At 35.6% G+C, this 25,384-nt stretch overlaps 3 protein-coding genes across 10 annotated transcripts in view; 1 reads left to right on the forward strand and 2 right to left on the reverse strand.

Annotated features, from left to right (window-relative positions):
• Nucleotides 1-19,199, reverse strand: part of si:ch211-203k16.3 (angiopoietin-related protein 7) — a 29,611-nt gene extending 10,412 nt beyond the window's left edge. The window contains exons 1-3 of one of the 4 annotated variants that reach the window (XM_046835623.1): nt 19,070-19,199; nt 5,417-5,586; nt 5,185-5,299 (exon numbers count right to left, since the gene is read on the reverse strand). Coding sequence is in view for 1 of the 4 variants with exons in the window: in XM_046835626.1 (XP_046691582.1) it covers nt 5,417-5,586; nt 6,318-6,424 (277 nt within the window). In the remaining 3 variants the exon portion in view is untranslated. Of the gene's footprint in view, nt 1-5,184; nt 5,303-5,416; nt 5,587-6,317; nt 6,563-19,069 lie in introns of those variants that run through there. The other 3 variants (XM_046835626.1, XM_046835624.1, XM_046835621.1) reach the window with 3 other exon arrangements.
• pomcb (proopiomelanocortin b) lies at nt 6,592-9,334 on the forward strand. The gene is given in 4 exon segments (XM_046835923.1): nt 6,592-6,799; nt 6,802-6,849; nt 6,852-6,892; nt 8,411-9,334. Coding segments are annotated over 4 exon segments (834 nt in total). The 3' UTR covers nt 8,948-9,334.
• A 2,630-nt stretch (nt 19,200-21,829) lies between the features above and the next one.
• The window catches only part of efr3bb (EFR3 homolog Bb (S. cerevisiae)), a 36,801-nt gene continuing 33,246 nt past the window's right edge, over nt 21,830-25,384 (reverse strand). For all 5 annotated transcript variants that reach the window (XM_046835616.1, XM_046835617.1, XM_046835618.1 and 2 more), the window contains 3 exons: nt 24,474-24,580; nt 24,331-24,380; nt 21,830-23,468 (listed from right to left, as the gene is read on the reverse strand). In XM_046835616.1, coding sequence (XP_046691572.1) covers nt 23,363-23,468; nt 24,331-24,380; nt 24,474-24,580 — 263 coding nt within the window. In that variant the 3' untranslated portion in view covers nt 21,830-23,362. The remainder of the gene's footprint in view (nt 23,469-24,330; nt 24,381-24,473; nt 24,581-25,384) is intronic.

A 25,384-nucleotide genomic window follows, 5' to 3' on the forward strand; every position in this document is an offset into this window, starting at 1 on the left:
AAAAGAGAAAGAAATAGAAAGAGTGAAATGGAGTGCAATAAAGAAAGTTAGGAGTGAGAAAAAGAGGGAGGAAAGAAGGAGAAAGAGGGAGTAAGAAAGAGACAGAGAGAGGGAAGGTAAGAGAGAGAAATAGAGGGATGATAAAAAGAGGGGAAAATGAAGAAAGATGAGCGAGAGGGAATGAGAGAGAGAGAGAGGAATAGTAAAAAAAGACAGAAAGTAGGGGTAAGAGTATGGGAGGAATAGAAAGAGAGAAATAGAAAGAGTGAGAGTGAAATGAACAGGAGTGTAAAAGAGAGAAACGAGGAAGAGGAAGAGTGAGTGAAAAGAGGGAGAATGGAAGAAAGAGAAATGAGGGAGTGAGAGACAGAGGAGTCAAAAAAGAAAGTACGGGTGAGAGTGCAGGAGAGAGGAAAAGAAAGAGAAATAGTAATAGAAAGAGAGTAAAAGGGAGTGAGCGAAAGAGAGGAGGAGGAGTGAAAAAGAGAGAGGGAAACAGAGAGAGCGAGAGAGAGGGGGGACTCTTCTTCTGAGAGAGTGAAAACAGTGTGTGATAGTGATCAAGAGAGAGGCAAAGAGAGAATAGAAAGTATTTATTCAAGTAATGAATAAATTTGAACAGAATTGAGTGTGTGTGTGTGTGTGTGTGTGTGTGTGTGTGTGTGTGTGTGTGTGTGTGTGTGCCACTCTACCATGTGCCTACTATTTTCCAAAAGAGGAGTTTGTAACCGGCGCTGTCCGTTCAGCACCACGCCGGCAGTTGTGTTCATGGGTTTGTGTGAGCCGGAGGCCTGAATGGGGGGTGCTGAGGGAGTTTAATTCATAAGTCTACATTTTCTATCCCACAATTCTTGGGGTAATGAACATTTAAAAAAACATGACTCTTTAAGACCTCTTCAACATGGAGCATTTGTGATGCGTCTCAGAAACATTACCACAGGTCCATTTCCATGTCAAACCAGATTGATGTCAAAGTTGCAGGAATTGCGATCGATCCTTTACAGACGGAATTCAGTACCACATCAGAAAGTGAAATGAACTGGGCAAATGTCAGATGTGTGTGGTTTTTCCACAGTCAGCTAAATTTGTTGAAGAAACCAGACACCAGATCCGACCCACTTTTCACTGCTATGTGAACCATGAGAACGTTAGCTGCGTGTTTGCAGATTTCCTTGCGTCATTCACAATTTTCTGTGAATCTCAGGTTTCGGGTCATCAGACTTGATCAGCAGGTGCACAGGTGGATTCGGCACCGACCCGTTAATCCTCCTCGCGCACGTTTTTGTGTGTTTTTGTTCCCTGTGAGGTGTGAACACTTATCCGAGGTTACACTTGCTAAGTGGTTTTTGACCACGTCAACCCCCACAGCCACCCCCACCCCTACCCTCATTAACGCCCCCGGCATGTCATTTCCCCCTTCCTCTTTAAACCCTCCCCTCACAACCACCCTCTCTTTAACCCCTCCGCTCCAACCACCAAACTCCTTCCTCCTTATCATACCGTGGCCTTGAGGGTCTGCAAGCACCTGAGACTATAAATACCAGAGCTTCATACAGAACCACAGAGAGAAGCACAGAGAAGAGCAACATCGTCGCCTTAACTCAGCATTACAGTCAATAAGGTGAGGACTTTCATCCATCTAATCATCTATCTATCTATCTATCTATCTATCTATCTATCTATCTATCTATCTATCTATCTATCTATCTATTGTTTAAAATGTTATTATATTACACCACTTATTACTACTAATATATATTGCTATTTATTAATTTCATTTTTTATTCATTCTTATTTTTTTATCGTAAATTGATATTAAATGTAATAAAGTTCACTCAAGTTGACTAATAACACAGTAATACTTAATATAGCAATAATAAAAATACATGATAATTATTTTACAAAGTTTACAAATTATATAGCTTTTTTTTCTAATTAGATTTATATTTCTCATTAATTTATTGTATTTTCTTTATTAATTCCTTACAGTTATAATTGTTATAATTGCATGAATAAACAGTTTGAGTGGTAATAATGTATTATAATAACTATAGAGCATTTTTATATATTTATATCTAATGTCTAACGTGTGTGTTCATGGCTTTATATTATATTAATGACTTTTGTAGGTGTTAGAAGAGATGAAGTACATGAATCACATTTATACAGTATTTATTTATTTACAGTATATATTTAGATTAAGAAGCAGATCAAATGCTTTCTTTTCTTTTTTTCTTCTTTTTTTTTTAGATTCCATCAAACTGATAAATCAGTACATATAAAATCTAATCTGAATAACAAAATTATAAAGTAAATAATATGAACAGTGAAGAATCTCTAAAATAGACTGTTAATTTATGGTCCTGATGTATGAAATAGAAATGCTTAATTTTATTTAATAATGTACATTTCAAAATGTAATTTTATTTATCATTTTTATTTCATATAATTGATAATTTTATATTTATAAAATTATATATTCAAAATATAAATATATATATATATATATATATATTTACAAATAAAGATTGAAAAAGTAAAAGAATATATATATATATATATATATATATATTTTTTTTTTTTTAAACAAAAATAAATATAATAAAATATTTAATCTATGATATTCTATCGATAGATAGATAGATCTGAGAGAGAGAGAGAGAGAGAGAGAGAGAGAGAGAGAGAGAGATTGAGATAGATAGATAGATAGATAGATAGATAGATAGATAGATAGATAGATAGATAGATAGATAGATAGATAGATAGATAGATAGATCTGAGAGAGAGAGAGAGATATTTTGTTTATATATATATATATTTTTTTTTTTTCAATCTTTATTTGTAAAATATTGTTTATATTTATTTGATAATAATAATATAATATAATATAATATAATTTAATATAATATAATATAATATAATTTAATATAATATAATTTAATATAATATAATATAATATAATATAATATAATATAATATAATATAATATAATATAATATAATATAATATAATAGTACAGGTCACAAAGTGACATAATACATAGTCTAAAGTGCAGGTGTTCAGTGATGTTGAGTCACACAGGACTCGGAGGCTGATAGCCGAGGTGAGCATGAATGGGAGAAGGAATAATGAGTAATCTGACTGCCTCGGGGAGAAACCTGTGGAGGAGTTTGGTGGTGAGGGATCAGATATGTGTGAAGATAAATGTAAAGATAAATGTAAGTGGTTCTGGGTGAATAAATGCTATAAACCAAATATAGTGGTAAGAACTCAGGAGGAGACGCCCTGATTCTCAGTTTGAGTGTTGATTTAATTGTATTGAATTGAAAATGAATGAAATTATGATTAAATTCTCAGTTCAGTTTCTCTTTCGATCACATTCTCAACTAAATGTCTTGAATTGTGATTTGAGTCACAATTCGCTTTTTATTGCAATTCTAGACAATATTTGGAACTTCTTCAGCTTCAGGTGGATTCATTCTTCATTACAGAATGATATAAAATAATAAATTTAATATAAAATAATAAAACTGGAGAAGACTGGAGATAATTGGATTTATACTGGCAATCCAGATTGAATCGATCACATTTTGGTGGGTTTTGGGGATGAAGCCATAGTTGTTTGAGTTGTTAGTGGTTTATACAGAAACCCTGAAGATCTTTTTTTTAATATTCTGACACTGCACTGAGAGACTGCACCGTTCCTGTACAACACCGTGATACAGGACGTTCTCCATGCTCATCTGGAGATGGTAGTGAGAATCAGAGGAAAGTGTTTGGCTCTTTAACCCACAAAAGTTGAGGTGATGATGCGCTTTCGGGGCTTTCTAGAAGGTGCTGAAGGTTCATGGGAGATCGTTGATTAAAAACAACTTTTCTACAGCTCTTTTATTGATGTGTAGATGTGAGTCTCTACTTAGGATCACTTGAAGTCCAGAATTATCTGATTTAGTCTTCTCGACATTAATGGAGAATTGTAGATGATTATCTTCTCTGTTATTCGATTCTTAACTTGATGCTTCGTAATCAATATTTACAGACTACAATAAACACCAGTCTCAAAGCTGGATATGAAACTTTAGTTCAGCTTGGGTACAAGCAGCACACAAAATACACACACACAGCACACAACACACACACACATGGCCCACACACAGCATACACACAACACACACACACAGCATACACACAACACACACACACAGCCCACACACAAAACAAAACACCACGCACACACACAAGCACAGGCCACAACACACAGCACACACACACAGCATACACACAACACAACGCACACAACACACACACAAAACACCACACGCACACACACAAGCGCACACAGGCCACAACACACAGCACACACACACACAGCACACACACACACACACAGCACACACACACACAGCACACACACACAGTATACACACAACACACACACAAAACACCACGCACACACACAGCACGCACAGGCCACAACACAGCACACAACACACACGGCCCACACACAGCATACACACAACACAAAGCGCACAATGCGCACACAGCATACAACACACACGGCCCGCACACACACATCACGAGAATTCAACTCATGACCATCATGCAATTAATAATGAAACTAAAAATTGTAATCAATTGTCAGACCTAATTAATACATATATATAATAAAAACTTGAATATTCTGCATTCTGCCAATGACATTATCACAAAGTGAGAATGAAAACAGAACAAGCAGCAGGCTGCCACATGACGTTACAATGACGATTAGTTTCTCTTTATTTCATTCAAAGCTACACTTAATGACAGACTTTTATAGCTGCTATAAACATTGTCCATCATCAGCCTCTATTCTTTACTCAATACTCGTTTATATCTTCATAGAACAAAAAGCACGCCTAATGAGTGTCCGAGGACCTTTTATAACCCTTTTATGTCCTGTAGGCTGGTTCCTATAGCAACGATAAATCAGAAGCTGTCAGAACACATTCATTGGAAGGTCATGTAGGGACGAGGCAGTGAGTTTCAAGTCATGATGGCAGTGTTAGAGAAAACAGCATTGCTGTATGTGTGTGTGTGTGTGTGTGTGTGAGAGAGAGAGAACAAGAAACCCTGAGTAAAAGGCACGATGTTTGACGCTACTTCCTACTGTGTGAATGACATTCATTCCCGGAGCAGCCCACAAACCTCACTAGGAGAAAAGAACGGAAGAACGTCGCTTCTTTTTCTTCTGGATCATTCACGTCTATAGAGATTGATTGAGAGAACACGCTTCACTGTGGGTATGAAGAGTGAAGCAGCTCTGCTAGTGATTCATAAAAATAAAGATTTCAAGGTCAAAATAATAGTTTTTCTTTTTTGACTATTAAATATATCCGTCAACAGCCCGGAATGTGTGTTGGGTTGGATTGGTGCCCACCTGCATGCTGGTGTACAGGATCTGACTTGTTCTTCTGTTCCCTCTGTGCCTGTAGATGCAGTGTGTTTCCTGGCTCTGTGCTGCACTCGTCCTGTGTGTGTGTGGACCAGCGGTGGACGGACGCTGCTCGGACCTCGCCGACTGCAGGGAACTCGATTCTCAGGACAAAACTATAGTAAAGCATTTTATATCATGACCATGTTAAACATGATAGAACCCCTACAACATTCACTTTATTTATTAATTTATATCAGAGCAAAAAAGAAAGCAAGCAAGCAAGAAAGCAAGCAAGCAAGAAAGAAAGAAAGAAAGAAAGAAAGAAAGAAAGAACAAACAAAAGAAAGAACAAAAGAAAGAACAAACAAGAAAGAAAGAAGGAAAGATAGAACAAACAAAAGAAAGAAAAAGAAAGAACAAACGAACAAAAGAAAGAAAGAACAAACAAAAGAAAGAAAGAACAAAAGAAAGAACAAACAAGAAAGAAAGATAGAACAAACAAAAGAAAGAAAAAAGAAAAATCAAACGAACGAAAGAAAGAAAGAACATAAGAAAAACAAACAAAAGAAAGAAAGAACAAAAGAAAGAACAAACAAACAAAAGAAAGAAAGAAAGAAAGAAAGAAAGAAAGAAAGAAAGAAAGAAAGAACAAAAGAAAGAAAAAAGAAAACAAACAAATGGAAGAAAGAAAGAAAGAAAGAAAGAAAGAAAGAAAGAAAGAAAGAACGAAAGAAAGAAAAAGTAAAGAACAAAAGAAAGAATAAACAAAAGGAAGAAAGAAAGAAAGAAAGAAAGAAAGAAAGAATGAAAGAAAGAAAGAAAAAAAGACTCACACACACACACACCCCAACACTACAAAATACATGTATTTCGGCTGGTGTAATATTTTTCCTTATTTACATACTGGAAGCTGATTGGCTGTTTATACATGTGATGCAATAACACTGATGATGATGATGTTTTGTAGGAGCGCCTCTGGCAGTGCAGGCTAAAGTTGCTGGTCCGAAACATTGACACTCTGCTCCCTAGTGAGCAGCCGAGTACCGAGGAGGACAAGGAAGATGAAGTAGAGGGGGACAGCCTGAGCCTTGGCGCCCTTCTCACATCTCTGGGTCCGTCTGAAGCTTCTCTGCCCAGTGTGAGACCTCAGCGCAGTGGAGAAAGACCTCCACTTACCCATGGAGCATTTCCGCTGGGGGAAGCCTACGAGCCGCAAGCGCCGGCCGGTCCGAGTGCACACGACCGTTTCCATGGACAATGAAGATCCTGAAGAAGTGTCCATGGAGATGCCTTTTCTTTCACTCAACAGGCGTCAGATGGAGAGCAGCAATGAGCAGAACAACAACACGAAGAGCACCACGGCACCGATTACACACTTCCGCTGGAGCGCCCACCTGCCTCCAAGCGCCACGGTGGCTTTATGAAGTCCTGGACTGAAAATCCCATAAACCCCTGCTAACACTGCTCCGCAACATCATCGTCACAAACAGACAATGAGCGAGACAAGCCGTGAGGTTTCAGAACTTAAGAGTCGTAACTTCTCAAACTGTCCCCTGTACTAACCTTCAGTAGCTTAACTAGGACTTCATACTCTACATTTTCACTGAGATACGAGACGAGAACATCCGCTCTTAATCTGCTTCCATCTCACAGTCAGAACTGTATTACTCATGTAGATTATATATTATTATTATATCTGTAAAAGTTTCCAAATCACTGAGCATCTTCATTCATCAACAGTGTAAATACGCACTATTCTAATAAATCTGCAAAAATACACAACAGCGCACTTATTATACACTCCACACTTCTATCCTATACACTATACAACACACACATATCCACTACACTTGTATACTATACAATACACACACACATCCACTCCACACTTCTATCCCACACAATATACAATACAAACACATCCACTCCACACTTATATCTTAAACACTATACAATACACACACACATCCACTCCACACTTATATCTTATACACTATACAACACACACACATCCACTTCACACTTATATCTTATACACTATACAACACACACACATCCACTTCACACTTATATCTTATACACTATACAATACACACATCCACTTCACACTTATATCTTATACACTATACAATACACACACACACACATCCACTCCACACTTATATCTTAAACACTATACAATACACACACACATCCACTTCACACTTATATCTCATACACTATACAATACACACACATCCACTTCACACTTATATCTTATACACTATACAACACACATATCCACTTCACACTTATATCTTATACACTATACACGCACATATCCAACACACTTGTATACTATACACACATATCCACTACACTTGTATACTATACACTATACAATACATATCCACTACACACTTGTATACTATACACTATACAATACACACTTGTATACCATACACTATACAATACATACATATCCACTACACACTTGTATACCATACACTATACAAAGAAAAAAAGAAAAATCAAACGAACGAAAGAAAGAAAGAACATAAGAAAAACAAACAAAAGAAAGAAAGAACAAAAGAAAGAACAAACAAACAAAAGAAAGAAAGAAAGAAAGAAAGAAAGAAAGAAAGAAAGAAAGAAAGAAAGAAAGAAAGAAAGAAAGAAAAGAAAGAAAGAAAGAACAAACAAAAGAAAGAAAGAAAGAAAGAAAGAAAGAAAGAAAGAAAGAAAGAAAGAAAGAAAGAAAGAAAGAAAGAAAGAAAGAACAAAAGAAAGAATAAACAAAAGGAAGAAAGAAAGAAAGAAAGAAAGAAAGAAAGAAAGAAAGAAAGAAAGAAAGAAAGAAAGAAAGAAAGAAAGAAAAAGACTCACACACACACACCCCAACACTACAAAATACATGTATTTCGGCTGGTGTAATATTTTTCCTTATTTACATACTGGAAGCTGATTGGCTGTTTATACATGTGATGCAATAACACTGATGATGATGATGTTTTGTAGGAGTGCCTCTGGCAGTGCAGGCTAAAGTTGCTGGTCCGAAACATTGACACTCTGCTCCCTAGTGAGCAGCCGAGTACCGAGGAGGACAAGGAAGATGAAGTAGAGGGGGACAGCCTGAGCCTTGGCGCCCTTCTCACATCTCTGGGTCCGTCTGAAGCTTCTCTGCCCAGTGTGAGACCTCAGCGCAGTGGAGAAAGACCTCCTACTTACTCCATGGAGCATTTCCGCTGGGGGAAGCCTACGAGCCGCAAGCGCCGGCCGGTCCGAGTGCACACGACCGTTTCCATGGACAATGAAGATCCTGAAGAAGTGTCCATGGAGATGCCTTTTCTTTCACTCAACAGGCGTCAGATGGAGAGCAGCAATGAGCAGAACAACAACACGAAGAGCACCACGAAGTACCGCATTACACACTTCCGCTGGAGCGCTCCACCTGCCTCCAAGCGCTACGGTGGCTTTATGAAGTCCTGGACTGAAAAATCCCATAAACCCCTGCTAACACTGCTCCGCAACATCATCGTCACAAACAGACAATGAGCGAGACAAGCCGTGAGGTTTCAGAACTTAAGAGTCGTAACTTCTCAAACTGTCCCCTGTACTAACCTTCAGTAGCTTAACTAGGACTTCATACTCTACATTTTCACTGAGATACGAGACGAGAACATCCGCTCTTAATCTGCTTCCATCTCACAGTCAGAACTGTATTACTCATGTAGATTATATATTATTATTATATCTGTAAAAAGTTTCCAAATCACTGAGCATCTTCATTCATCAACAGTGTAAATACGCACTATTCTAATAAATCTGCAAAAAATACACAACAGCGTGCACTTATTATACACTCCACACTTCTATCCTATACACTATACAACACACGATCCACTCCACTTATATCCTTTACAATACACACACACATCCACTCCACACTTCTATCCCACACAATATACAATACAAACACATCCACTCCACACTTCTATCCTATACACTATACAATACACATATCCACTACACACTTGTATACTACACTATACAATCACATATCCACTACACACTTGTATACTATCCACTACACACTTGTATACCATACACTATACAATACACACATATCCACTACACACTTGTATACCATACACTATACAATACATATCCACTACACACTTGTATACCATACACTATACAATACGCACATATCCACTACACACTTGTATACCATACACTATACAATACGCACATATCCACTACACACTTGTATACTATTCACTATACAATACATATCCACTACACGCTTGTATACTATACACATATCCACTTCACACTTATATCTCATACACTATACAATGCACATATCCACTATACAATACGCATTATATCCACTACACACTTGTCTACTATACACTATACAACACACATATCCACTACACAATTGTATACTATACAATACATATCCACTACACAATTGTATACTATACACTATACACGCACATATCCACTACACACTTGTATACTATACACTATACAATACGCACATATCCACTACACACTTGTATACTATACACTTTACAATACGCACATATCCACTACACACTTGTATACTATACACTATACAATACGCATATATCCACTACACACTTGTATACTATCCACTATACAGTACGCACATATCCACTACACACTTGTATATTATCCACTACACACTTGTATACTATACACTATACAATACGCACATATCCACTACACACTTGTATACCATACACTATACAATACATATCCACTACACACTTGTATACCATACACTATACAATACGCACATATCCACTACACACTTGTATAGCATACACTATACAATACGCACATATCCACTACACACTTGTATAGCATACACTATACAATACGCACATATCCACTACACACTTGTATACTATCCACTACACACTTGTATACTATACACTATACAATACACATATCCACTTCACACTTGTATACAATACACACATATCCACTACACACTTGTATACTATACAATACACACTTGTATACTATACACTATACAATACGACATATCCACTACACACTTGTATACTATACACTATACAATACGCATATCCACTACACACACTTGTATACTATACACTATACAATACGCACATATCCACTACACACTTGTATACTATACACTATACAATACGCACATATCCACTACACACTTGTATACTATACACTATACAATACGCACATATCCACTACACACTTGTATACTATACAATACGCACATATCCACTATACACTTGTATACTATACACTATACAATACACACATATCCACTACACACTTGTATACTATACACTATACAATACGCACATATCCACTATACACTTGTATACTATACACTATACAATACACACATATCCACTACACACTTGTATACTATACACACATATCCACTACACACTTGTATACTATACAATACGCACATACCCACTACACACTTGTATACCATACACTATACAATACGCACATACCCAATACACACTTGTATACTATACACTATACAATACGCACATATCCACTACACACACTTGTATACATACACTATACAATACGCATATATCCACTACACACTTGTATACTATACACTATATACGCACATATCCACTACACACTTGTCTACTATACACTATACAATACACACATATCCACTACACACTTGTATACTATACACTATACAATACGCACATATCCACTACACACTTGTATACTATACACTATACAATACACATATCCACTACACACTTGTATACTATACACTATACAATACGCACATATCCACTACACTTGTATACTATACACTATACAATACGCATATCCACTATCCACTACACATTTGTATACTATACACTATACAATACGCACATATCCACTACACACTTGTATATTATCCACTACACACTTGTATACTATACACTATACAATACGCACATATCCACTACACACTTGTATACCATACACTATACAATACGCACATATCCACTACACACTTGTATACTATCCACTATACAATACGCACATATCCACTACACACTTGTATACTATCCACTACACACTTGTATACTATACACTATACAATACACATATCCACTACACACTTGTATACTATACACACATATCCACTACACACTTGTATACTATTCACTATACAATACACACATATCCACTACACACTTGTATACCATACACTATACACGCACATATCCAATACACACTTGTATATACACTATACACACTTGTATACTATACAATACATATATCCACTATACACACATATCCACTACACACTTGTATACTATACACACTATACAATACACACATATCCACTACACACTTGTATATACACTATACACATATCCACTACACACTTGTATACTATACACTATACAATACGCACATATCCACTACACACTTGTATACTATACAATACGCACATATCCACTATACACTTGTATACTATACACTATACAATACACATATATCCACTACACACTTGTATACTATACACTATACAACACGCATATATCCACTACACACTTGTATAGCATACACTATACAACACACATATCCACTACACACTTGTATACTATCCACTACACACTTGTATACTATACACTATACAACACACATATCCACTTCACACTTGTATACACTATACACACATATCCACTACACACTTGTATACAATACACACTTGTATACTATACACTATACAATACACGCACATATCCACTACACACTTGTATACTATACACTATACATACACATATCCACTATACAATACACACTTGTATACTATACACTATACAATACGACATATCCACTACACACTTGTATACTATACACTATACAATACGACATATCCACTACACACTTGTATACTATACACTATACAATACACATATCCACTCACACACTTGTATACTATACAATACGCACATATCCACTACACACTTGTATACTATACTATACAATACACATATCCACTACACACTTGTATACTATACACTATACAATACGCACATATCCACTATACACTTGTATACTATACACTATACAATACACACATATCCACTACACACTTGTATACTATACACACATATCCACTACACACTTGTATACTATACACTTGTATACCATACACTATACAATACGCACATACCCAATACACACTTGTATACTATACACTATACAATACGCACATATCCACTACACACTTGTATACTATACAATACGCACATATCCACTACACACTTGTATACTATACAATACGCACATATCCACTACACACTTGTCTACTATACACTATACACTATACAATACACATATCCACTACACACTTGTATACTATACACTATACAATACGCACATATCCACTACACACTTGTATACTATACACTATACAATACGCATATATCCACTACACACTTGTATACTATCCACTATACACTTGTATATATCCACTATACACACTTGTATATTATCCACTACACACTTGTATACTATACACTATACAATACGCACATATCCACTACACACTTGTATACCATACACTATACAATACGCACATATCCACTACACACTTGTATACCATACGCACATATCCACTACACACTTGTATACTATCCACTATACAATACGCACATATCCACTACACACTTGTATACTATCCACTACACACTTGTATACTATACACTATACAATACACATATCCACTACACACTTGTATACTATACACACATATCCACTACACACTTGTATACTATTCACTATACAATACACACATATCCACTACACACTTGTATACTATACAATACGCACATATCCAACACACTTGTATACTATACAATACGCACATACCCAATACACACTTGTATACTATACAATACGCACATATCGACTACACACTTGTATACTACACACTATACAATACACACATATCCACTACACACTTGTATACTATACACTATACAATACGCACATATCCACTACACACTTGTATACTATACACTATACAATACACATATCCACTACACACTTGTATACTATACAATACATATCCACTATACACTTGTATACTATACACTATACAATACATATATCCACTACACACTTGTATACTATACACTATACAACACACATATCCACTACACACTTGTATACTATACACTATACACATATCCACTATACAATACACACTTGTATACCATACACTATACAATACGCATATCCACTACACACACTTGTATACTATACACTATACAATACGCACATATCCACTACACACTTGTATACTATACAATACGCACATATCCACTACACACTTGTCTACTATACACTATACAATACACACATATCCACTACACACTTGTATACTATACACTATACAATACACACATATCCACTACACACTTGTATACTATACACTATACAATACGCACATATCCACTACACACTTGTATACTATACACTTTACAATACGCACATATCCACTTCACACTTGTATACTATACACTATACACACGCATATCCACTATACAATACACACTTGTATATTATCCACTACACACTTGTATACTATACACTATACAACACGCATATCCACTACACACTTGTATACCATACACTATACAATACGCACATATCCACTACACACTTGTATACTATATACACTATACACTATACAATACATATCCACTACACACTTGTATACTATCCACTATACAATACGCACATATCCACTACACACTTGTATACTATCCACTACACACTTGTATACTATACACTATACAATACACATATCCACTACACACTTGTATACTATACATACACATATCCACTATACAATACACACTTGTATACTATTCACTATACAATACACACATATCCACTACACACTTGTATACTATACAATACGCACATATCCACTACACACTTGTATACTATACACTATACAATACGCACATATCCACTACACACTTGTATACCATACACTATACAATACGCACATACCCAATACACACTTGTATACTATACACTATACAATACGCGCATATCCACTACACACTGTATACTATACACACTATACAATACGCATATCCACTACACACACTTGTATACTATACACTATACACACATATCCACTACACACTTGTATATTATCCACTACACATTGTATACTATACACTATACAATACACATATCCACTACACGCTTGTATACTATACACTATACAATGCGCACATATCCACTACACACTTGTATACTATACACTATACAACACGCACATATCCACTACACACACTTGTATACTATTCACTATACAATACGCACATATCCACTACACACTTGTATACTATACAATACGCACATATCCACTACACACTTGTATACTATACACTATACAATGCGCACATATCCACTACACACACTTGTATACTATACACTATACAATACACATATATCCACTACACTTGTATACTATACACTATACAACACGCATATATCCACTACACTTGTATACTATACACTATACAATACACACATATCCACTACACACTTGTATACTACACTATACAACATATCCACTACACACTTGTATACTATACACGCACATATCCAATACACACTTGTATACTATACACTATACACTATACAATACACATATCCACTATACAATACGCATATCCACTACACACTGTATACTATACACTATACAATGCGCACATATCCACTACACACTTGTATACTATACACTATACAATACATATCCACTACACACTTGTATACTATACACTATACAATGCGCACATATCCACTACACACTTGTATACCATACTATACAATACGCACATATCCACTACACACTTGTATACTATACTATACAATGCGCACATATCCACTACACAATTTGTATACTATACTATACAATGCGCACATATCCACTACACGCTTGTATACTATACACTATACAATCGCACATATCCACTACACACTTGTATACCATACAATACACATATCCACTACACGCTTGTATACTATACACACTATACAATACGCACATATCCACTACACACTTGTACACTATACAATCGCACATATCCACTACACACTTGTATACACTATACAATACGCATATCCACTATACAATACACACTTGTATACTATACACTATACAATACGCATATCCACTACACACTTGTATACTATACACACATATCCACTACACACTTGTATACTATTCACTATACAATACACATATCCACTACACACTTGTATACTATACACATATCCACTACACATATCCACTACACATTGTATACTATACTATACACACATATCCACTACACACTTGTATACTATACACTATACATATCCACTACACACTTGTATACTATACACTATACACACGCATATCCACTACACACACTTGTATACACTATACACATATCCACTACATAATTTGTATACTATACACTATACAATACGCACATATCCACTACACACTTGTATACTATACACTATACAACACATATCCACTACACAATTTGTATACTATACACTATACACATATCCACTATACACACATATCCACTACACACTTGTATACCATACACTATACAATACATATATCCACTACACACTTGTATACCATACACTATACACACATATCCACTACACACACTTGTATACACTATACACACTTGTATACCATACACCATACAATACGCACATATCCACTACACACTTGTATACATATCCACTATACAATACGCATATCCACTACACACTTGTATACTATACACTATACAATACACATATCCACTACACACTTGTATACTATACACTATACAACACGCACATATCCACTACACACTTGTATACTATACACCATACAATACACATATCCACTACACTTGTATACTATACTATACAATACGCACATATCCACTACACACTTGTCTACTATACACTATACAATACACACATATCCACTACACACTTGTATACTATACACACATATCCACTCACACTTGTATACTATACACTATACACGCACATATCCACTACACACTTGTATACTATACAATACACGCATATCCACTACACACTTGTCTACTATACACTATACATATCCACTACACACTTGTATACTATACACTATACAATACGCACATATCCACTACACACTTGTATACTATACAATACGCACATATCCACTACACACTTGTATACTATACACTATACAATACGCACATATCCACTACACACTTGTATACTATACACTATACAATACGCATATCCACTACACACTTGTATACTACACACTTGTATACTATACACTATACGCACATATCCACTACACACTTGTATACTATACACTATACAATACGTACATATCCACTACACACTTGTATACTATACACTATACAATACGCACATATCCACTACACACTTGTATACTATACACTATACAATACGCACATATCCACTACACACTTGTATACTATACACTATACAATACACATATCCACTACACACTTGTATACCATACACTATACACTATACGCACATATCCACTACACACTTGTATACCATACACTATACAATACGCACATATCCACTACACACTTGTATACCATACACTATACAATACGCACATATCCACTACACACTTGTATACCATACACTATACAATACGCACATATCCACTACACACTTGTATACTATACACACATATCCACTACACACTTGTATACTATACACTATACAATACGCACATATCCACTACACACTTGTATACTATACACTATACAATACGCACATATCCACTACACACTTGTATACCATACACCATACAATACACACACATATCCACTACACTTGTATACTATACACTATACAATACGCATATCCACTACACACTTGTATACATACACTATACAATACATATCCACTACACACTTGTATACACTATACACACTTGTATACTATACACTATACACACACATATCCACTACACTTGTATACTATACACTATACAATACACATATATCCACTACACACACTTGTATACTATACACTATACACGCATATCCACTACACACTTGTATACTATACAATACATACATATCCACTACACGCTTGTATACTATACACTACACACTTGTATACACTATACAATACACATATATCCACTACACACTTGTATACTATACACTATACAATACGCACATATCCACTACACACTTGTATACTATACACTATACAATGCGCACATATCCACTACACACTTGTATACTATACACCATACAATACGCATATCCACTACACACTTGTATACTATACACTATACAATACGCACATATCCACTACACAATTTGTATACTATACACTATACACACATATCCACTACACACTTGTATACTATACTATACAATATACAACACACACATATCCACTACACACTTGTATACTATACACTATACAATACGCATATCCACTACACACTTGTATACTATACACTATACAATACACATATCCACTACACACTTGTATACTATACACTATACACACTTGTATACTATACACTATACAATACGCACATATCCACTACACACTTGTATACTATACACCATACAATACGCACATATCCACTACACACTTGTATACACTATACAATACACACATATCCACTACACACTTGTATACTATTCACTATACAATACGCACATATCCACTACACACTTGTATATACACTATACACGCACATATCCACTACACACTTGTATACTATACACTATACACACATATCCACTACACACTTGTATACTATACACTATACAATGCGCACATATCCACTACACACTTGTATACTATACACTATACAATACATATCCACTACACACTTGTATACTATACACTATACAATACACATATCCACTACACACTTGTATACTATACAATACGCACATATCCACTACACACTTGTATACTATACACTATACAACGCACATATCCACTACACACTTGTATACTATACACTATACAATACATATCCACTACACTTGTATACTATACACTATACAATACGCACATATCCACTACACACTATATAATACACACATATACACACTATACAATACGCACATATCCACTACACACTTGTATACCATACACTATACAATATACAACACACACATATCCACTACACACTTGTATACTATACACTATACAATACGCACATATCCACTACACACGTGTATACTATACAATATACAACACACACATATCCACTACACACTATATAATACACACATATACACACTATACAATACACACATATCCACTACACACTTGTATACTATACACTACACAATACACACATATCCACTACACACATGTATACTATACACTATACAATACACACATATCCACTACAAGCAAGCAATGGCAAAAGCTTTGTGGGAAGAAGGTACTGGTACCCGGAAGCCAGTGGACGGTGTGCAGCAATGGGGTGGTGTGGAAGAATTTGGGCAGGTTAAAAACAAGTCATGCAGCCGCATTTGGGATTATTTGCCGAGGACAAATAGTGTTTGGAGGTAGACCTACCATCAGAGAGTTGTAGTAGTCCAGTCTCAAAATGACTAAAGATTGAATAAGCACCTGAACAGCCTGTGTGGATTAAAACATCCCAATCCTTTCAATGTTGGAGAGAAGATATTTAAATAAGCAATGTGAGAAGTAGGACAGCTGATTATCCCTGCTTACCCCAAGGAGGTTGAAGTAGTAGCTGCAGAGGAGATCAGAGAGTTGTGTAGAGACTTTGTAAGATCTTGACTGAGTGTCACCAGTATAACAATGGTAAGAAAACCAATGTAAGGATATAATTATGCCAAAAGAGAGTATAAAGGGGAAAAAAGGAGAGGACAAAGTACTGAGCCTTGTGGGACCCCAGTAGAGAGTCTGCATGGAGTTGATGTTGAGGCCCTCCATGTTACCTGGCAGGAAGCAAACATTTCTGGTGTATGCATCATCAATTCTATTTCAGTTGTTTGCGTAAAAAAAAAAAAGAAGTGGCTCGTCATCACTGATCAGGTGTTTATTAAGCAGCTGCAGCAGTGACATGAATACACACACTCGCACACCCCTGCATTACTCTTCCCCTCACTGTAACATCAACTTTTTCACAGGAACAACAGTACATGAGCTGAAGTTTTGACACCGTTGAGAAAACACACAATTTTAACACATAAAAATACAAGTACAGACACCACTGTCAAGAACAGTGTAATAATAATTATAATTAAACAAAATAACATTAAAAAGTCCACTGAATACAGATCATTTAAACTGAAAGTTGTAATCAAGCCATTAGTAAAATATAATAATAATAATAATAATAATAATAAAAACAAAATGTATTTAAAAATTAAACATTTTAATTTTATGAAAAATAATTGCATGAGACCTTTAGGAGCTCTGAAGTGGAAATTGAAAATGAAGTCTGCAGATATTAGAAAGTTGAATGTTCATAAGTTTTTTTTTTTTAAGTAAATTGTTAAGTGGAAAAATGTTAATTAATAGAAACTGATGGTTGTTTAATTGATTGCTACATTTTAAGTTTGTAACACTCATATAAACTAGTTTATTACATGCGCATGTGTCTTTAAAAACTAAACCAGTGTGTTTGTGTGTACACAAATGTGCATGATGTTATATTTTATATATATATATATATATATATATATATATATATATATATATATATATATATATATATATATACACACACACACACACACACACACACACACACACACACACACACACACACACACACACACGCAAACCGCGTCCACGAACCACCTACTGCCACATCCTTATATACTGTAGTTTATACATTTGGGGAGCGTAACTTGGTGTTTTGCTATATGATGTAGTCATTTGATAAATGATATATATATCTATCATATGGACACTGCCTAGCCTAAAGAAAAGTGTAATGTATGCAGTGAGGAGCTTCTTATTTCTGAAACAGCTTTGTTGGAAGACATATCCTGTGGTCATGGAAAAGATGTTCCTCTGTTTCACAAGGGCCAGATTTGCATCAAGCATAGAAAACAGTTAAGAAGCTTTTTAAAAACTACTAAAACTGGATTAAGAACTGACCAATGCATTATTAAAACCTGAAACCATAAATGGTGCCCTGCCATCTTCAAGAAGGAAATGTGGTCAGAAAAAAAAAAAAATCTCACAGTGAAATTTGGAGCATTTTTACACGACAATGGAATCGTGTACGACATTCTCTCAAGGAATTGGGACTAAACAGCTGTGCAGCCGTAAGAAAACAACTTATTAGTGAAGAGAATCAGGAAATAGAGTTTAATTGCAATGGAACAATAAAAAGGTCCTATGGTTTAATGAGTCCAGATTGGATTAAGAGTCCAGGGTGGAGCGATGCTGCCATGATGCCTAGTGCCCACCGTACAAGCTTGTGGGGGCAGTGTTATGATCTGGGGTTGCTTCAGCTGGTCAGGTGTAAATTCTGCAATGTTAAATGCCCAATAGATGACATTCGCTAACTAAATGATTATGAATCACTTTATTTTTCCAGAAATAAATTCCCTGACCTTACAGAAATATTTAAATATGACGATGAAAGGATTTACTGGTTCAGGAGGGCATGAGGCATCATTTACAAACATCGATTGAACACCACAGATTCCAGACCTTAACCCTATTGAAGAATGTGCTGGGAAGACTTTGCACAATGTCTCTCCCATGATCAATACAAGATATTGTTGTAAAATTAATGGATGGAAATAAAGATTGTAGGATTGCTAAAGATGATCAAAATGATCCTATGAGCAATGCAGGCTGTAATCAATGAAAAAAGGCAGTATGACAAAAAGTATTTTTTTGGCCAGGCAGCATATGCATTTATATTATATATACATACAAACTAATATTTTTTTCAATCCTTTTCCTGACAGCTAAATGTTAGAGGAAAAATCTGAATCTATCAATTTATTTTTGAAAAAATGGAAAGATATCGATCACCTTTTTCACGCCAATTCACAAAGTTCTGCAGCTGAATCGGATCAAACTGAAACAGAGTTCAAATGAGTTACAGAGTTTAAAGTTTAATTTAGTAAACAGGTGCAGAAATTTCAGATTCTACTGTTTTTATTTATTTTTACACGCATAAGTGCAGACTACAAACTACACCAAAAAAAAAGTGATGACTAGAGTTTAGTGCCAGAATATTAATAATGTAGTGTTTTTAATGTAAAAATTGCACCTGATTTAAATTTTTAAAACTCAATTTAAAAAAAATTAAAACGTAAAATACAATTACATGTAGATAAATGGAATTTAGGTTGATTTTTTATTGAGCCACATTTCTCCTTCTTTCCAATAACAAGCTTATGTATATAACTTTCATTTATATACACACAGTTTTTTAACTTTTGAATTGAGAAAATAAGGAAAACAATTATTACACATAATAATTATAATATAAATTATACTATTTGAATTTAACATATTAAAAAAATTAAATCTGACCAGTAAATGTATAGGCATATACTTTGTGTAAGTTCATGTGCAATAACCAGAAAAAGAAAGGAAAAAAAATCCTATTTTTACAAAATAAATTATAGAATACTTACCAAGCAGGCCGTGTGTTTATTACCCTGCAGTTGTTTAAAAAAAAAAAAAAAAATTAAATAAAATACAATTAAAAAGATTTTAAAATTATGTTTTTTTCTTCAGTGTCGTGTTTTCTTGTTTTCTTTTGTGATCATGGCTTCATTTAAAAAAATCTAAACCAGAACACGGGACACACAGGAAAAGGGCACGTACAGTCACGTTGTCACGATAAACTAAAACAAAAATGAATTAAAAAATAAAAATAAAAAAATAAAACATCAGGAGATCTTGACATTTATTTATGCAGGAGAGAACTCCCTCAGCTTGGTAGAATCAGCCTGAAGATGAGCATCACTGACGAAACGCACAAGTTATAAAAATATATATAACCCAAAAAAAAATTAAAATTAAATTTAAAAAGATGTAAAAATAAAAATTTATTTTGTAGATTCATCGTAACTAAAACCCCGCCGCATTCTCTACATTCTTCCAATTAAAACGTCTGATTAGAATGACGTTCCCGGGACACGTGTCCACTGTATGATCATACTCATGTCCCTGTCCTCTTTTTAAAGTCGTGTTCTCGACCACACGCGCCACAACGTTTCGTCACTAAGCGAGACAAAGTTGCTTTTGGACACTAAAACGAAAATAACTAAACTTCATATTTTACAAAGCCTGTATTGTATCTGACGAGATTTATTTATTTAGCCCTAATAAATCAAAGTGCGACTCTGCAACACGCAGTATTTTGGACTTCAATCACGACTAAAAAAAAAAAAAAAAAAAAAAAGGTTTTTTTTTTTTTGCAAATTTCTCACGCGAGTTGGATTTTTTCCGATTACATTCCGCACAAAAAATTACGCCGATAAAACTTTTAAAATACCAAAAAAAATAAATGAAGTGCAAAAATAGCACCGATAAGAAAAACAAAAATGTAAATAAGATGCAAAAATGGTTAGCGGAAAAAATGGCGACGCCTAGAAAATGAACTAGCGCTACTACTCGAAACACAAACTCAAATACACTAGCATTAGCAAACGTGCATTCCGCTTCAAAAAAAAAAAAATACATCCCCCGGCCGAATTCAGAACACGAGGCACACAGATCACGAATCTGAATGGGGGAGTAAAAGTAATGGCACCCCACAGGGTTTCCTCTTCAAGATGAGTTGGGAAAGACTGTCCATGATCGCTGTCCAACACGTCCCACACACGCACTCTTCGCCGAGATGATGTCCTTCACGCTGTGCTAATACACACACAGGTCGGGGAACTTCATCTCGTAGATGGGGACAGAGCGCGTCTGGGTTTGGCCGTAACTAGCCGTGATGGTGCCTGATGGACTGGGAGGAGGCCTGCAGTAAGAACAGGAGGAGAACCCACATTCTGTTAGAACCCGCAAGGGCGCATTGGCAAGCCCCGCCCACAAACACACGTGCCTGACGTGCACTTTTCTAGCAACAAGATACAGGATCTGAGATGCGCGTGCACTTCTTCCCCTCTTTCTTCATCTTTCTACTTCTTCTTAGTTATCTTTCGTTCTACCTTTCCTTTCTTCATTCTATCCTCCTTCATATTCTTGTGTTTCCTTCCTTTTCCATCCTTCTTCTCGTGTTCTTTTCATACTCACTTCATTATTTTATTCCTCTTTCCTTCTACCCAGACTTTTTTTTACCATCCTACTTTTTTTTTGTTCATTCTCATCCTTTCTGAATCCGTTCATCGATTCCTTTTTCTTTCTTTTCCTTCCTCAGTTCTTTCTTGCATGTCATTCCATCCTTAGATCATTTCCTCCTTTTCCGACAGACTACAGGAACAAGTATGACATTCTGTTGTCTGCATTATCAATAAAACAACAACCTTCTTTCATTTGTTCCTTTTTTTCCGTTCTCCCAATCCTTCCTTCCCCTTTTCTTTCTTTTCTTCCTTCTTTTATTCTTTCCATCCTTCCAACATTCTTTAGTTCATTCCATTTTTCCTTCTTTTTAAACCTTATTTTCTTTGTTCCTTCGCTCCTTCGTTCGCGCCCCCCCTTTATTCTTCCCACCTGATCTTTCTCCTCATCCTTCTTTCTTTCTTTCCTTAATAAACCTCTTTTTTTTGCATGTGAATTATTTCAGAAAGACAGAAAAGGCTGCATGTTGTGCGTGAATTTGAGTTGCTGTTCTTTATTTTTCCGCACGTTTGCACGTGAAGCGACGTGACGCTGTAACCCACCTGATTGTGATTTCGAAGATCTGGCTGAGTTTGCTCTGCAGCATTGTGGCCTAAGGAGGGAGAAACAGAAACAGAAGCAGATGAGAGAAATGGAGTGAAGGAACAGATTCTGCACAGTTCTGAAGATGAGTGGAAAATCTCACTCGGGCTCCACAGTGTGCTGCGATCTCCTCGAACGGGGCCTTCTGGAACTTCTCCACCACCTGCCTCCTCCTCTCCCGCTCCTGCTCCTCCATCCCTACACTGTCCACTGTGTGCGCACACACACACACACACACACACACACACACACACACCCCGAGATTACAACTTATTAACAACCCAAATAACAACATTATTATTATTAGGAATGCATGCAGGTGTCCCATATAGTGCTAAAGTATTGGCACCCATATTCCTTTCTTTTGTACTTTTGTTTTTCCTCTCTCCCCCTTATTTTATTATTTATTATTTTATTTTCTTCTTTCTCTTCTTTCTTTACGCCTTTCTTTTTGTTGTTTCACTTTATTGCTTTTTTTTTTATTTCTCTCTTTTCATAAATACTTTTAATTCTTAATTTCCTTTTTCTTTCTTTTCCTTCCTTTTACATCATTTCTCTTTCTTCTTAATTTTCTCTTTTTCTTTCCAACCCTTCCTTTTTCCCCTGCTTTCTTCCTTACTTTTTTCCCTCACTTTCTTTTCCTTCCGCTGTATTTCTACCCTACATCCCTTTCTTTCTTTCTTTCTTTCTTTCGCTTTCATTATTTCCTTTTTCCCCTTTCCTTTTCTTCCTTCCACCTTATTTTTTCTTCTTTAGTTTCTGTCTTTCTACCTTTCTTTCTAACCTCTTACTTCTTTTCTCTTTCTTTCCTTCCTTCCTTCTCAATTTCCTTTGCTTCTTTCTTTATTTTTTTCCATTGCTTTATCCTCCCTTTCTTTCTCATCTTTCTTAATTAATTTCCTTCTTTCCTTCACCCTTCTTTATTTTCTTTCCGTCTTTCTTTTATTCCCTACCCCTACATTCTATTCCATTTCTTTTTTCCTATATCGTTCTTTCCTCATTCCTTTATCCATA

Source organism: Silurus meridionalis, chromosome 23 (assembly GCF_014805685.1).
Source record: "Silurus meridionalis isolate SWU-2019-XX chromosome 23, ASM1480568v1, whole genome shotgun sequence".
NCBI classification, from domain to species: Eukaryota; Metazoa; Chordata; class Actinopteri; order Siluriformes; family Siluridae; genus Silurus; species Silurus meridionalis.